A 16976-nucleotide genomic window follows, 5' to 3' on the forward strand; every position below is an offset into this window, starting at 1 on the left:
GACCATGTATGGTAATGAACAAAATTTATCATCGTATATAAATTTATGTACTCCCATATCATAGTGGATTGTTTCCCCTAATGTTAGCTTTGGGAAAAAAAAGTCTGCTGTTGGCATTTGTGTTAGTATACGGCTCAGAGTAGCTGCTACAAAATTCACATTCAGCTGCACATTCTTCTCTTGGTAAATGTATGCAGCTCTCGAGGATGAGCGGATAGTTTGTACAGAGTACTCCTTTAGAAATCAATGGCATTTCATAATCACTGTGTGCTGGGCATATAATTCAGCAGTGCTCCCACATCCTGCTTTTGTATACATATCTGCATGAATCAAGAATAAGAGAGAAGGTTTTGGGTCCCCCCCTCACCCCTTAAACATAACATATTACCATAGGGAAAATTATTCATGATACCATAGAAAATTTGGCCTAGGATAAAATTACAGTCCTGTGCTTACCTAGCAAAAGGAATGGAAGCCTACCTCCAATCCTCAAGTTACTTCAATTTTAAAAGACCCAACAAGTTAGATCCATACGGTAAAGGAAAGCAAAACTACAGATGCAAAATGGCAGCCAATAATACGATTCACAGAACAACTCACCCTAAAAACTGTGCTCCGGAAGGCCCCATTTCTACCAGTCTACTAGCCAATCCTTCTCCTTCAACCATTGGTGGAGGGCTGGCCAGTTTGTGCCTCTTTACCAAGCGGCAGGTGATGCGAGTGGGTGCTGTGCATTTACGCGGTGGAATAATAATCCTCATGCCATGATGACGGCTGCCCCTCATTGAACCCCCGCGTGCATCAACCATAAAACTAACCAGAAAACTGCAGGAGAAAAAAACAGAAAGTGTCATCGGGTAGTTTAAAAAGAAGAAGTATGAGCACAAATGTTGACTGAAATAAAACCAATGAGAAAGAAGATCACGTAAAATTAAAAAACAACACTCAACAACAATCCTATACATGTCAACTGATAAATACCCTTGTGCCTTGTGCTAAGGAAGTGGGCATTAGCAGAATCCTCGGAATGTCTACTCAGAAGTAAGTCACGCTTTGTTCAATGGGACTTATTCTCAAGTAAATGTAGTACTGTATATCCACAAACCTGGGAGTAAGTCACTGAACTCGATGGCTTACTTTTGAATAGATGCAAGATAGGCTTGTGCGAATACTCATCTTCCTAGCAGAAGGTATGGCAGTAATTCTTAGAATGACCATATGCATGATGTTCTACTATTTTACTAGCAAGACAAACATTTAGTCAAAACTACTTTGTTGAATACAGTGTCAAAGTCCAACGTACTAGGGTTAACTGTGTCTTAGTCTATTATGAAAATATTAGTGTATTATTCATGCACTAATCTGCTACATGACACTATTAGACAGCCTGCTCCAAACATCCTGTGTTTCTTTCAAAGAGCAAATGGACATGCACAACAGAACTGCTCAGTATTATGATAACTACTTATTTTGTTTTTGCAAACCCTTTGTTCTACTACTTTGATTTTCCAGGTCTTTAAAGCACAGAATTACCTATATACTCGAGTTTAAGCCAACCCGAATATGAGCCGAGGCACCTAATTTTACCTCAAAAAAACACTGGGGAAACTTATTGACTCGAGTATAAGCCGAGGGTGGGAAATGCAGCAGCTACTGGTAAATTTCAAAACTAAAACTAAATACTGTCCTATGCTTTCCCAGCTGTCGGTGCTGCTTCTCCCTCCCCGCCGCCTTGCACAGAGCAGGCATAGGACAGGGGTTCGGAGAGTTGCAGCGATTCTCCGAACCCCCGGTCCTGTGCCTTTCTCCGCCTCCGCCCGCTTCACTCGAGTATAAGCCGAGGGCGGCTTTTTCACCACAATTTTTGTGCTGAAAAAGTAGGCTTATACTCGAGTATATACAGTAAACACAAAGGTCAGATTCACAAAGTGGCTTTGGTAAAAAATACATATCTAATTTTCTTTAGCAGCTGGATATCAGCAACAGGATGACACACTCCCTCTTCCCCTCTTCCTTTCTCAGTGTTTACATTCACTTTTAACAGAACTGCAGTTAGATTACATGCAAAATAGGGAACCGTGCTTCATTTTCATTTTATTAACCAGAATCTTAAACCATCTTCAAGCAGGTGTTTAAGATCCTGCTTAGTAAATTGGCATTAAAGATGCAATCTTTTACAGACATTGAATTTGATGGGACTTGAATAGATGTGTATAAGATTGCCCTGTAAATCACAGTTCCGTGCTTAGGATATAATGGCCTAACAGTGGTTGAATTAAATAAGGATGTACTATAAACTATTCATGGTGAAAATGCTACGAATAAGACAGCAACTGATGTCACGACACATTTTAGAGAATGAGCTAGATCCAGATTGTTAGTTGAACTTAATTCCCATTAAAGTCAATGGGGCTTAAGTAGTGATTTCAGCAGGAGCTACATCCAACTAATTCAGTCTGATGCCAAGCCACTGTCTTTTTATTGGGCTCATGCCACAAAATGCTGACAAGTCGTGAAGATGCACAGTACATGGATAATACCATCCTTCCTGTTTTGCTCTCTCCAAACAACAGAAGATATGCAAGCCCAACAATGGGGGATATGAGGAGCTACTAAACCTAGATTTTTCTGCCAATGTTACCATCATCTGTCCTATATGTGGGAGACATATGAAATGTCAGATATTCCGGTGTCCTGTCGTACAGGTCCAAATACAGACAGGCACAACAAATGTAATTAATTTCCAGTGCCCTGTCCGGGGCTTGGTGTAACAGTGGGACATGTGTCCTATTTGTTTCAGTAGGCAGCTCTGCAGGAGTCACTGATACGAGTCACTCTCTAGACCAGTGTTTTTCAAACTTGATACCTTCTGGGAATTCTTTTTCCACTGATCTGTCTGCTGAGGAAGCCCTCACTCATCTGCCATGAATTCCAGAGTGTTCTGGGGTATATTCAATTCAGCACACACTTGATTAATCTGTTTTCGGTTCATTGCTAATCTGTTTTTAGTTTATTCCCGATTTCATTTTATTTTTGGATGTTTTAAAATGTTGTTTTTAACTATTATTTTAACTGATAATTTTAATGCTTTGTATCCTTCATAAACCGCTTTGAGGTTATTGTTTTTACAATCAAGCGGTGTGTGTGTGTGTGTGTGTGTGTGTGTATGAAAAATATAATATAATATAATATAATATAATATAATATAATATAATATAATAAGCTCAGGGCATGGGCAAGGCCCATTGGGCATCACCCTCTATGAGCAGTGCATCCTCAAACAAAATTTCCAACAAAATCTTGGAACCCAAGGTTGAAGAACACTGCTCTACTCGGACCAACAAAATCCAGGATGGCACTATTCTAACATGAGCAGATTTGATTCAGCATAGATGGTACCACTAGGAGCAGGGAGAAGATTTAACCCCATTGGTATCTCCCATATACACCTGTTTATTTTCTTTCCGGAGAGTGAATGGTTTCTGTGCTCTGGTATTGATGGAAATGTCTGCCGCCACCTCTTATAGTACAGACCCAGGAGGGTGGGTGCAACATATTTCATACATGTCCAAGCAGGCCTTGAAATATATATGCATTCTACCCCCACCCCCACCCCATACCTATTTGTCATAAGGATAGGAATTACGTTATCTTATGTTATATATATTGGCCAGAAATTGTGCATTTGTTTGAAAGTGACTCGCTTTTACTTTCAAACTCTAATAAACACAACTCATGTGCATGCACAAACAAGGCATGAGGCTGAATGATACTTTTAATGTATATTCTAAGGCAGGGGTGGGGAACCTGTGACTACAGATGTTGTTGCTGTCCTATAACACCTATCACCCTTGACCAGGGCTCCCGCTGGCTATGGCTGATGGGAGTTGGTGTTCAACAACATTGGGAAGGCCACAGGGTTCCCCTCACTGTTCTAAGAGTTTCAGAGGCCAATATTGCTACCCAGCCACCTGCAGATTCTACAGTATGCCCATCCTGTGAATACAACTAATGTACCATGGTACTCTCCTGCAGCACATCAGTGGCAAATTCAACAACTGTTTCTTGTCCTTTAAAAATGCTTCTTCTAGATATTTTGTCCAAACTCACCTGCCAGTAAAACTCTACTCTTCCCCCCACTAGTTTACACATTACTATCCCATTATGTTTTTGAGCACATCATGCACAGTCTGTAAGAACACAATTAGTAGTTGATGATCGTCTAAATTATTGCCAGGTAAATGACTTGAGCTACAGGACAACCGCTAAAAACTATACAAACAAACAAACAAACAAACAAGTGGGATGTCTACAATAAAAGGTAGAAAGGGCTGGGAAATAAGATGCACTAAAAACCATCTAGGCACATTTCAACTGTGGAGAAAAAAAATAAACACATAGAAGCAAAACAAGGAGTCACAGACAGTGTCATCACCTTGAATCATACTGGGGGAGTGGAGAGGAATAGCTGCAAAATAATTTAGAAAGCAAATTGGAAAAAAATTAATGTGAGATAATTAGAAGCCAGCAACAGAAAATGTCGATCATAAGCAAAGGCAAAATAATAACAAAAGCAAAGCTTTTCAGTTTGATCAGAGCGGAGGAAACGTGTGTGTTCTGTAATATAAAATATGCATTTAATTGCATTTTAAATATTTGCTAAAGAGGGCCAACACCACTTAGTATGTATAAAAGAAAGTATTCTAATTAGTAATTGTGCCGGCAAGGGTAATGCACATCTTTTAAGAAATCAGGGTTGGGGGACGCAGCACCATTAGGATGCACGACTGAGTAACAATATGTAAGCTGCAATGGGGATAACTCGCCACCACTTGATTGGCTACAGCAAACAGAGTCTGGTGTGACAGTGAGCAGAATCCTTTCATTGAGCAGCTTCATTGCTGGCCAGTGTCACCTTCCCAGCCTGATTAGTAGGAACACCTTGACGGGAGTTGCATAACTAGCAGGCCCACCATGGTATGAATGGATAATGTGGCTCCCTCCACCAACCTGAAGCATAGCAGCCATACCAGTCCCGCCTCCCCTCTTCACAATTTGGGGCTAAGCTCTTCGTGACAGCTCAACACACCTTAAGGAGATCACACACAGGGACAGCAACATATCCACCTCTGCTAATGCTTGCTTGGGTCCAGCTCAATTCTTCATGCAGCTCCAATTGTTAGTTGTGACAAATGTCAAAAGAATGGAGCAAGAAGGAAAGTTGCTGGGAGGAAGGCAAAAACCCTGCAGTGTAATGCAGAGCCCCACTGCGTTTCCTAGGTAAAATCCCTTCCCAGCTACACAGCAAACTGATGCCCAGATTTGAGGGAGGGCAGGGGGGAAAGTCAGTGATAGTACTGTTGGAAGCCACAAGCCAAGCCTCCAATTTATGCCCTGGGACCAGACCACAGAGAGAAAGTTCGCTTTCTGGCCCAGTCCCTGGCCCCTCCCCCTGGGAGCAAATTGCTGCTGCTGATTGGCTCCTGCAGCAGAGCACTGCACTCATGCTGCTTCCAACACACTAGGAGTGCTGGCTCCATGCCTGACAAAACAGACTCAGTCTCTCTCCACCTACCACAAACTGGGGTTGTAGACAAGCAGGGACCTGGGACTTGCGTTAGCAGGCATGGGGGAAAGCCACTGTTGTGCCTGAATATGGCAGCTGGTTTTCAGTCAATTAATAAAGCTGGTGTTGATTATGTGTCAGAAGCTCAACATTACATTTCCCAAATATTGTGGATATTAGAATGTAATGTAATAAAGGAGCAATTGTGTATTGATAATTTTAGACCTAACCTTTCTAATTCTTCTATCATTACTAGAGCAGTAAGGTCTACTTAAAAAAAAAACCATAGTAAAAAAAATTAATTTCAAGAGTACATATAAGTTTACATGCCGGAAAGCTGAGTGTTTCACGGCATTGGCCTTTTAGTACTAACACTTGTGTATTGCTACTTTACTTTTCTGTAGGTTGTGAATATCTGGGGCAGAGGTGGAATTATGCAAAATGGTCCTAGTGGAAAGCTCACTAGGGGATCTTGTGACCAACTGCTATCTCCCAGCCTCCCCCTCTATGGATGATGGGAGGATAGAGGGGTGGGTTTTTTCTTAGCTCCTTAAAGGAAGACCAAGATAATAATGTAAATCATGATAATGATGATGTGAATGGGTAATGAATTGAGTAAATCCAATGGGTTGGATTCAAAATCAGTCATGCTGAGAGTAGACCCACTGAAATCAGTGGGACATATTAGAACAATTAGGGCCCTTCCATTAGGCAGAATGAGGCAAGTGCTCAAGTGGAGGGTCACAAATTGGTGCCCCCCAGAGGCCGGTCTCATTGCCTCCTGCCCACCTAGGAAGCTCTCCACATCATACCCTTCTGCCTTGCTCTAGGAAGGACCATGTTCAGTGGTACCTTGGTTCTCAAACGCCTTGGTACCCAAACACCGAAAACCTGGAAGTAAGTGTTCCGGTTTTCAAATGGTTTTTGGAAGTCAAATGTCCAATGTGGCTGCCGCCTATTGTTTCCGGTTTCGCTTGTACCAGTGAGAAGCTGTGTCTTGGTTTTCGAACATTTTAGAAGTCAAACTGACTTCCAGAATGGATTAAGTTTGGTGCTTTTATTTTTGCTATTTATTTTGCTTTTTTGATTTTGAGGCTTCCTCAGTTAATTTGTTTTTGTGACTGTGTGGAACCCAGTTCAGCTACTGATTGATTGACTGGGTGACTGCGGAAATGGATAAAAGCCCCCCATCCTAACAGTGACTATCATCAGTGCAGGTAAGATTTTTTTAAAAAATTTTTTTATCATCTACAATACTGCCTTATTTATTTTATAGTATAGTACATTGATTATTGATTTCATTTTATGGATCAATGGTCTCGTTAGATAGCAAAATTCATGTTAAATTGCTGTTTTAGGGGTTGTTTTTAAAAGCTTGGAACTGATTAATCCGTTTTGCATTACTTTCTATGGGTAAGCATGCCTTGGTTTTAGAATGCTTTGGTTTTGGAATGGACTTCCGGAATGGATTAAGTTTGACAACCAAGGTACTACTGTACGTGTGTGCGTTTCCTGCACTTGGAGCAAGGCATTCTGGGTGGGGTGGTTGTGAAACGGCCTGCAGTGGCAGCCAAATTTGCTATGGTGGCCCGTGATGTGTCTAGCTAACACAGTAGCCTCAATTTACAGCAAGGAAATGAGTAATTAAGACCTGTTAACAGTTTATCCAAGTTAGAAATCATGACATTGTATATAAAGTCTTCCATTGTGAAGAAACAGCAATACCCATTTCATACAGTTGGGTGCATTTGCTTATTGCCACATCTCCAATTCCTGTAATTTCCCAGGGTCTACATTTTTGAGAATCTGTCAGACATTTGGTGGTGTTTCAATGAATCTGCATGTTTCCTAGTTAACAGTTAACCTTTACAGCAGGGGTCAGCAACCTTTTTCAGCCGTGGGCCGGTCCAGCATCCCTCAGACCGTGTGGTGGGCCGGACTATATTTTTTGGGGGGAAATGAATGAATTCCTATGCCCCACAAATAACCCAGATATGCATTTTCAATAAAAGCACACATTCTACTCATGAAAAACACCAGGCAAGCCCCACAAATAACCCAGCGATGCATTTTAAATAAAAGGATACATTCAACTCATGTTAAAACACACTGATTCCTGGGCTGTCCGCAGGCCGGATTGAGAAGGCAATTGGGCTGCAACCGGCCCATGGGCCTTAGGTTGCCTACCCCTATTTAAAGCTTCAAGTAGAAGGAGTCAACACCTCTTTGAAGCGTCTCCCTCACTTGCATCAGTAACATGAGCTGCAGTCATTCAAGTGCAATTGCATGCTATCTATTTTAATAGGCTACAGGGTGTGTCAGCTAAGAATATGAATGTCACCCACAATACTGTGATCGTATTTTGAATGTATTTTCTGTTGGGGACTCTCTCTCCACATCAACAAAGTTAAATAAAACACAAGTGTGTTGAGGTTTCGTAGACCAATATATTTATTCTATTGGAATACACTGATTTAAAGTTCATCATCTGAGCTATAATAGGGAATGCTGGTAATAAAAACAAAGGAAAGTTCACGAAGAAGTATGTACAATTGCCCACTTTGAGTGATTTTCTTCTTCTTCCAGCTGTAGTATTATAGTATGCTGTATTTGTATTTTTATCATTTAAAAAAAAAGGAAATATCCTTTGTGGGCATTTCAAAACCTGATCCTTACATTATTTACATCCTACCACTGATGGGCTCCATGAGTTCATACTGTTCGTTTATTCCTATTTGTGTAGACATGAACTCTAGAGAAAAACAAATGCTAATACAGAACTTAAGTCTTAAACATTGCTATGTAAGCCTCTAAAACAGGCATAGGCAACCTTGGCTCTCCAGATGTTTTGGAACTACAACTCCCATAATCCCTGACCACTGGCCGTGTTAGCTAGGGAAATGTTTTTATATTTCTGGAATGGCAAAGTAAGTAACACTATTTTTCCTTTTAATTTATTCATGGTATTATAGAGGGGTTTTTTTCTAAAGCACCCCCCCCCCGGTATTTCTCTCATTTTTCTGTCCCCTTCTTTACTCTTCCTTATTTTTAAATTTTCTCTTCTTTTTCTTTTGTTGTACGAGAAGCAAAGAAGTTCAATGTATGCATAGTGTTTCTGTTACATATTGTCCCAACATAATATTTTTATTTTATTTTATTTAAAAAACGGCATCAGAAGTTCTCAGTATATAGAAGCAATTTCTGTGTGAATATTCAGATCCTGATAATTTATGAGGCTCCTCCTTGCCAAATTTAAAGTCAGGGGAATGCTTTCAGAAGCCACTCTCCTGCATGTCCAAAGAGAGTAAGGGGGACACTTTTATTTTATTTATTTCATAAGATAAAGATGACTTTAAACAGTATATAAACAACCACCCTCAAAGCAGTTTACACAAAGATACGTATCTCTGTTTTGAAAAAACTCTGCTAAGTGGCTCCCAGATCCTCGGCATACCTATGGGTTGGGTTGGGACATGCAGTGGTACCTCCAGCTTCCACCCAGTCAGATGGGCGAGGATATAAATAATAAATTTATTATTATTATTATTATATTACTTGCATATGTCTGTGGCTGTACCAAGAACCACAACTGGAAATGCATGATGCTGCTATCTCAGCAGCAGTTCTCGTAGCCAGGACTGAGACTGAGAGAATGCTGGGATATCCAGGACAAGTATGTGGAGAAGCTCTCTCTCTCTCGGAAAATGCACCATCCCTTTTTATGGCAGCGTAAACTCCCAAGAGGAATCCTGTGACTTTAAAACATATCATGCATTGGTATTCGTTGGTTGTTCCGATAATGCTTACACTGTAATCACTGGCTTTGGGGGAAACAGAAATGGAAGTTTCACCAGGGCTATTTCCCGACTAACCCCCCATCTATTGCTTCATTTCATATATAATGACATGAGAGAAATCCTTCAGGTAACTCACCCGGAATGGATGGGGCTGGAGACAAGATTGACATTGTCCAAGGTGTCTGCGGCCCAGCTATAGTGCCTGAGCGAATCAGAGTCAAATTCTCTTGGAAACGTCAGATGCTTCAAAGAGATGAAAGAGAAGAAATATTAACTCAGCAGAGAGAGAAAAGTAAAGCATTTCCTGTGGTATATCACAACTGAGAAATAAAATCAACCTTTTATTGGCACTTGTAACACCTGCAATCATTCTCTCTCTCTCTCTCTCTCTCACACACACACCAATCACTTTAATTACTTTACAAACCTTGTTTGTGTAGGACATAGCAGCCTAGCTCATGGTAGTGCCCATTTTGTTTATTATTACAGTTATATCCTGCCTTGGTCTATCACCTTATTTCATTCTAGGTCACCTTCAGGGTTGAATGGTGATTTGAACCTGCATCTCCCCAGTCCTAGACTGACACTCTTGACCACTATGCAACAAAATGAGCTCAGAGGGAGCAGTGATTTGAAAGAACGATAAACAAGTCTGTTATCCATGGCATTTCAATGGGGACCCCAGTAACAATCTCTGCACTAAACACAGAATACACATTGACAAGTTTAGACAAACTGGGTAACTGGGTATATTCAATATTTGTTGTGGCTGTGGATTCAGGTCCCACCTGCCTCCCATTGAAATGGTACATGCACTTGATAATGTGTGATCCGATCCTCGTCCCTCAAAACCAGGGGTGGAGTGGAGGAGATTGTGTGCACACCACCAAGGCTATATATTCTGCCCTTGAAATATTTATACCTTTCTGTTCCTTAAAGTGGCTTACTTATATCTATGCAGGGAAGGACTTCGGTAATAGGGCGTCTTGAGCGAGGACAAAATTTGGTGCCCCCAATAATTCATTTTTTATTCATTATTATTTTGCGCCACCTCAGCTCAGCATCCTGTGCAGGGGAACCTAAACCCAGTGCTGATCTATGGTTTCCAAGCAACCTACTGTCCAGGCAGCTTCACAAGTAAAACATGTGAAGCATGTGCCTCAAGGCAGTGCTTGGATTGCTCCCTCTATGCATGTATTTGCTATTTTACATATGTCAAATGTTGAGAGGTGGGCAGACAAGCAACTAGAATTCTACTGCCCTGCACCAGACTTGATCCAGACTGGCGAATGGGCAGGTGGGGCTACAGAGCGATAAGAGAAATGGCTTTGAGCAATCATCATAAAACAAGCAAGCAAGACAAAAGAGCAATTTTAAAAGGGCAATTTAAATGAGCTGGTTTTTCTTCTTTGTGTCATATTGCAGGCCAGCTAGAACAGGGGTCTCCAAACTAAGGCCCGGGGGCCAGATGCGGCCCAATCACCTTCCAAATCTGGCCCGCGGACAGTCCGGGAATCAGCATGTTTTTACATGAGTAGAATGTGTCCTTTTATTTAAAATGCATCTCTGGGTTATTTGTGGGGCCTGTCTGGTGGTTTTTTTACATGAGTAGAATGTGTCATTTTATTTAGAATGCATATCTGGTTATTTGTGGGGCATAGGAATTCGTTCATTTTTTTTCCAAACTATAGTCCAGCCCCCCACAAGGTCTGAAAAAGTTTGCTGACCCCTGAGCTAGAATCTATGAGTTCTTCCTGTTTACTGAGCATTCATCTTGTTTCCCTCCCCCCCCCCAAACACACAAAATTTGCACAGAGGTCATACGGTGTTGCTTTTTATTGAGCATTGGTAACAGAGGTTATATGATATCACCTGGCACCACCATTATCTCACACTTTCCAGCAAGTTTTCCCTTCATTTTCCCTACCCCAGAAGTTCCATTTTGGAGAAGGGATGGGGAGGCTGACTTGTCCTGCCAGAGTGCCAAATTCACTTTAACTGCACACTCTAAAACATGCTGGCAAACAATTAAATAGTACCCAAAGAATAGTGTCAGTCTGGAGACAGTGTAGCTTTCAGAAGGGACCGAGTCACAACTACATATTGTTTCCATATATTCTAATGTTAAACCTCCTCAAGCCTCACCTAACTTCAACGTCTGTTAGTGCTCAAAAGCAGACAAACCAGCTCAAGTACCCTGAGAAACAAAGTGTCAGGGTGGCCAAAAAAATAACAGTGGCCTCTCTGGCAGTAGCATAATACCCCATTCCAAACGACGTACAGCGAAAATTAAAAATAAGTTGTTTTCTGACTGCATTTAAAGCATGAATAAAGATAGCCACTGTGGCCTGACTTACATGAAACCTTCTTGTGTCTATTATTAACCAGCCGGCCAGCTCACAGACTGTTTCAAAAATAATTTTCAGGTTCCCATGTCAGGAATAATTTATCAGTTCCATCTCTATGTGCTATGCATGGGGATGAGCAGCCAAGGTGATGAAGCCGGTTGCAGATTAGGAAAGTGCCCTCTCCCTTCCTTTGCAAAGATGAATTTTCGAGATAAAAAACGAAAGCGCCAAATATTCCTGCTTCTACATTTCTCCTGCTTTTTAGCGTTTCACTTTTAAATAACTATTCTATTTATCTAAAAAGAATAACAACAATCCACCTTTCAGCCCACACCAAAGGCGTCTTCTAATCTTAACAATAAAATGCAATGCAATAAAATAATCAAAAGTAGTAACAGAAAGCTAAAACCACTCAAAAGCAGGGGAACCGAAATTCAACCCAGACTAATGTCAGGGCAAAATAAAAATGTTTTTATAGTTCACCAAAAGCCATTAATTAAAAAAGCTGCAGTATATTTCCAAGGAAGATCTTTATGAAAACAATTTCTTCAGTCATATGCCGAAGTTGAACCCAAAGCTAATTTTAGTATTGTATTCTTACATTGTTGTAGGAAGAGCCATAGCTCAGTGTCAGAGTTTGCACACAGAAAGTCCCAGGGTCAGTCCCTGACATCTCGAGGCACGGCTGGGAAATCCTGTCTGAAATGCTAGTGAGTCACTGCCAGGGTTTCCCAAACATTTTTTCTCCAGCTGTTTTTGGACTACAATTCCCATCATCCCTGACTACTGTTCCTGATGGCTAGGGATGATGGGAATTCCAAAAACAGCTGGAGACCAATGTTTGGGAAACCCTGGTAGCTAATGCTGAGCTAGATGGACCAATGGTCTGAGTGGGGGGCAGCTTTGTATGTTCCTATCTACGGCAGTTCATACGCCACATATTTTCCTACAGTACAGGGGTTGTAGTTCTATTGAATTCCAGCCTGCCCAAGTGCCCTCAATGTGTGTGTGTGTGTGCGCGTTTATCTAAAACTAAAAAAGCACAGTGGGCGTCTGAGTCCAATTAAAGTGGATTTGAAAAATGAAAAAATGACCTTTCAGTAACTGGGTGAAATCTCTTATTAAATACCTCATTAACAATTGTGTGTTCATGCAGCAGTTTAGGTAAGAAGTGTTACGTATTCGGTATTTTCTATTTCAAAAAATGAAAAAATACTGGAGGTTTTTAGCTGAAGGAAGGAAGCTTTGAGAAATCAACACAGAGGACTACGGTATTACAGACCATCCCTGTATACTTTTAGCCCCTATACTGTAAACTAGAGCTTTCCAAACTGCGTGTCACAACACATTAGTATGTCAACTGCAGTGTGCTGTTGTGTCGTGTGAAAGCTCCCTGTGCTCCTCCTGGGGCTGGAAAGGGGTTAGTTTAACCTCCGGTTTGCTGATAAAACTGAATGATGGTGTTGTAAAATGATGCATGTCTTAAAAGCGTGCCACCAACATGAAAAGTTTGGAAAGCTCTGCCGTAAACAATCCTAAATGCATTTTCCTATTTCACATTAACTGGAACCATCACCAAACACATTTCTTGTTGTCGTCATTGCTGTTGTTTTAAACTAAGGCTTATTTGTGGCTGACCTGACCCTCATATCAGCGGATTACAGGTAATATGATACACTTCACAAGAGGGTTAAAATTAAGATTTGCCACTCCTGCCAAAATCAGGGAAGTCAGGAATAGCAATTCAAGCATACTGAAAGCCACTGTGGGCACACAAGCCTGCTAAGCACGACAGGAATACCAAAATATTGCTATCCAGGTCACTGCACAAGAATGCTACATTTAAACTTTTAATGAATGCCACTTCTCTTAAAGCCCTTTCATCAGGGAATTAAGGACTCTTTCATATTCCCTGCAGAAAACAGCAATCTGTAAAGACACACCCTATTCTACAGCATGAGAATTGGCTATCCAGCTGCTATATATTCTGACTGTCTGGGCGAAACTTCTTTTAATCAGAAGAAATACACTGGCATATTCATGCAGTTGTCTGCAGAACAGAGCCTGAAAATGAATGAACACTCCAAAAATGTTTCATCTGCAGCCTCTCAAAACTAAGTAGCAAGCACAGGTGTTTGTTTGTTTGTTTTAAAAAAGACCAAACCCTGCTCACAATTTAATAGTGGGAGACAATAAGGAGAGAGAAACAAAAGGAACCCCAGAGGTCGTAAAATTTGTGGCAAAACTGTAAATGATAGGTTTATAAAAGGAAGTAAATTGGACGAAAGGGTTTCTCCAAACCCTATTGTTAAGAATGTTTGCAATCATTACCACCAGAGGAAGAGGAGCCCCACCCAAGACCTAACACATACAGAGACCAGGACAGGTACAACTCCCAGAGATCACCATCTTAGAAGATGTGCCACCTGGGAAGTCTGCAAAATTGGGTGACCTATTCTGCCTGTTCACCCTCCCCTCCCATGCCGAACCTCTCCCCAATCACTCCCCTGAGACACCAGCAGCAAAAACACTCATGAATCCAAACTAAAGCCCAGACTGGAAAATGCCTACCCAACAGCATGTGACGTTCTATCACTGCACCCTACTCAGAAGAAGGAATCATGAACTGTTGTGTGCTCCAGATCCCAACCACTGCTGCAGCAATATCCTTCTCAGTTCTTAATTTGGCGTTACTGATGAGGTGGGCAGCACCCTGCATCTTTGACATACTTCCCCATGTACTGACTGGACAGCTCTCTGGTCTTTTCAGTAATGCTTGGCACTAGGGGCTGGACAAGGGCAACTACATAATCCAAGCCAATTGGAGATCATCTGGTGATGTGGTGACATCACAATGCTAGTTAGACAATCAGGTTCTGGCTACATGCAGGTGTTACTACTACAAATTCATCTCAGACAGAGACAGTTGTTGCCTTCTATCCTAAGTTTTGTCTCTTGTAACAAGAAAAATGTTCCAACAAAACCAGTTTAAGAAGAACACATAACCTCAGTGGTATATCTTGAAGAAGATAATTACCTGGATGGCCATTGTAAAGCAATTTAACACAAATAAGAAGCCTTGTCTATTATTGGACATGCCTTTCTCCCAAAGAGAAATTGGCTATTCAATGTAAAATAATCTTATTGTATTGCATGCAAAATCCAGATACTGCCCGACTCTGATAGATCAAACACATTTACCAATATATCAGTCATCCTTGCTTTGTGGTCTTTTGTGTTATAAAGCAAAAGCTAGCGCCCAACATCCTTTAAAAATACTAACTTAGCAGAGAAAGAAAAGACTGTTATTTATTGAAATTTTCCCAAGCTGGAAAACAACTGCAATTATATGTAGCTTGAATAGCCATTCTCGAATTTATTGCAGCCGCACCGATTTTGCCCTGTAGATTGCAGCAGTATAAAAGTAGCATTCAAACACTGTTTCTCAAGTTAAATTTATCTCTAACCCTACCATATTCAATTATACGCAATATACGGCTTTCAGATTATGAAAAGAAACCATCTTCTTTTGCCAACAAACAACATACTCTGTATTAATTCAGAAAAGCTCTACATTCTTTTCTACTGTTCTGAAACACGGGACAATGATTTCAGTATTGATGGAGAAAGTACCATTACCAGGGCTGCAATTTCCAATGGATTACTTGGTATGGTTGACCTATTGATGCTTGATTCTATGATTAAAATTTCAGCTTTGATTGACTGAAAGAATTGATAAATAAAAAAACTTTCAGAACCCCACCACTGTAACATAAATAATGTATGTTCTAGCAGGAAAGGCTAAGCTGCATGGTAAAACATTTATTTATTTCTATAAAATGCTCCAAACCAAAGAATCATTTTAAAAAACTCACCGGGTCCTTTGAGGGCACCAAGAGTTCTTCGATCATCATGCTGTCCCGGGCAAAAGAACTTCTGTTCAAAGTGTAGGACCTATCCGAACTGAAGGAGCGGAGGCTGGTTGTATTTACAATTTACCACAGAGTATGAAGATGACAATGAGATGAACAAAAGAAAAATTAATGCATGCAACTTCCAGGGAACAAGTGAAAGATAATAAAACATAATGTGATTGATGAAACAGAATTTTAAAGTATGCTAGGAATCGTACCACAATTTTTAAGAGGTTTTCCTCTAATGTGTTGAATGCAAAAAGTTCCACCCACTACTTTTGCCATAATAAAGGAATATTGGGATACAACCCATTGGCTGTAATCCTGAACACAATTACCTGAAAGTAAGCCCCACTGAACACAGTTGAATTTTTTTATTAGTAGACAGACAAGGGATTGCACTGATCCACTTAAAATCAGGATAATATATAGTTGGATTTTAGATACAGTAAATGCAGTAAAAATATATTCAAGAAATGTGAAGTGCAGTCCAAAGCATGTTTACTCAAAGTGTGACCGAGTTCAATGAGACTCCCTAGTAAGTGTGATTAGCATGAACAGAAACTTACTAAAATGATGCTAGTTTCTACGAGGGATTTATGATGGTAAGGCCTAGGACCTCTGACTTTTCTAGCTAGCCCAGTTTCACACAAATGCATATTTATTATTTCCCTTCCCCCACTTAATTAAGAGACCTCACTATCAAAGGGTAGATAAATCCAGTGTACTGACTGCACTAGTGTGCTGCTGCCACTGTTGTGAGCGACTTTTGCTCTCTAAAATTTACATCTGGAGTAGAAGGCTCATCTTATCCCTCAATTGGCCTCCTTTAAAGTGTATTACAGCTTAGAACAAAACCAATCCATCTCGGGAACTGACAGCCGCTAGCCTGAAGGGGCTCCTTTGCTTTTGATCACCATGCACCTGGGATATCTCTGGAACCTGTGATTTCTACCACTGCAATGATGCAGTAACAAGAAAAGCTGAGCTTGTTAAATCTCCCTCCAGCAAGGAGCTATATTACAGGCACAGAAACTTCTTATAGATGCAGAGATCAGTCTGTACTGATCCCAGGTCCATTATTCTCCACAAAAACGACAGCAGGTTCCAATGGTGCAGAAATAACGGTGATCTCGAAAAAGGAAATTAACCCACTACTGTATATGAATGGTTATTATCTGAGAGGTGGGCATTCTGCACAGTTCATTTTGTGGCTGAGTAGAAAGCTCATCCTAGCCCCCCAGTTTGCTTGTGGCTGTCTCTTCTGCCTGACTCACTGTAAGTTAGGTTGGCCATAAAAACAGTACACAAAAAGCGCAGAAGAAATGCACTGGATTCAGCACTGGTCTCT

The 16976-nt window shown here is 40.8% G+C and overlaps 1 protein-coding gene across 13 annotated transcripts in view; it reads right to left on the reverse strand.

Moving 5' to 3' along the window:
- ANK3 (ankyrin 3) overlaps positions 1 to 16976 on the reverse strand; it is a 338144-nt gene that overhangs the window by 44312 nt on the left and 276856 nt on the right. For all 13 annotated transcript variants that reach the window (XM_088670194.1, XM_088670192.1, XM_035138096.3 and 10 more), the window contains 3 exons: positions 15587 to 15689; positions 9500 to 9606; positions 601 to 825 (listed from right to left, as the gene is read on the reverse strand). In XM_088670194.1, coding sequence (XP_088526320.1) covers positions 601 to 825; positions 9500 to 9606; positions 15587 to 15689 — 435 coding nt within the window. The remainder of the gene's footprint in view (positions 1 to 600; positions 826 to 9499; positions 9607 to 15586; positions 15690 to 16976) is intronic.

Source organism: Zootoca vivipara, chromosome 5 (genome assembly GCF_965207765.1).
Source record: "Zootoca vivipara chromosome 5, rZooViv2.hap1.1, whole genome shotgun sequence".
NCBI lineage: Eukaryota > Metazoa > Chordata > Lepidosauria > Squamata > Lacertidae > Zootoca > Zootoca vivipara.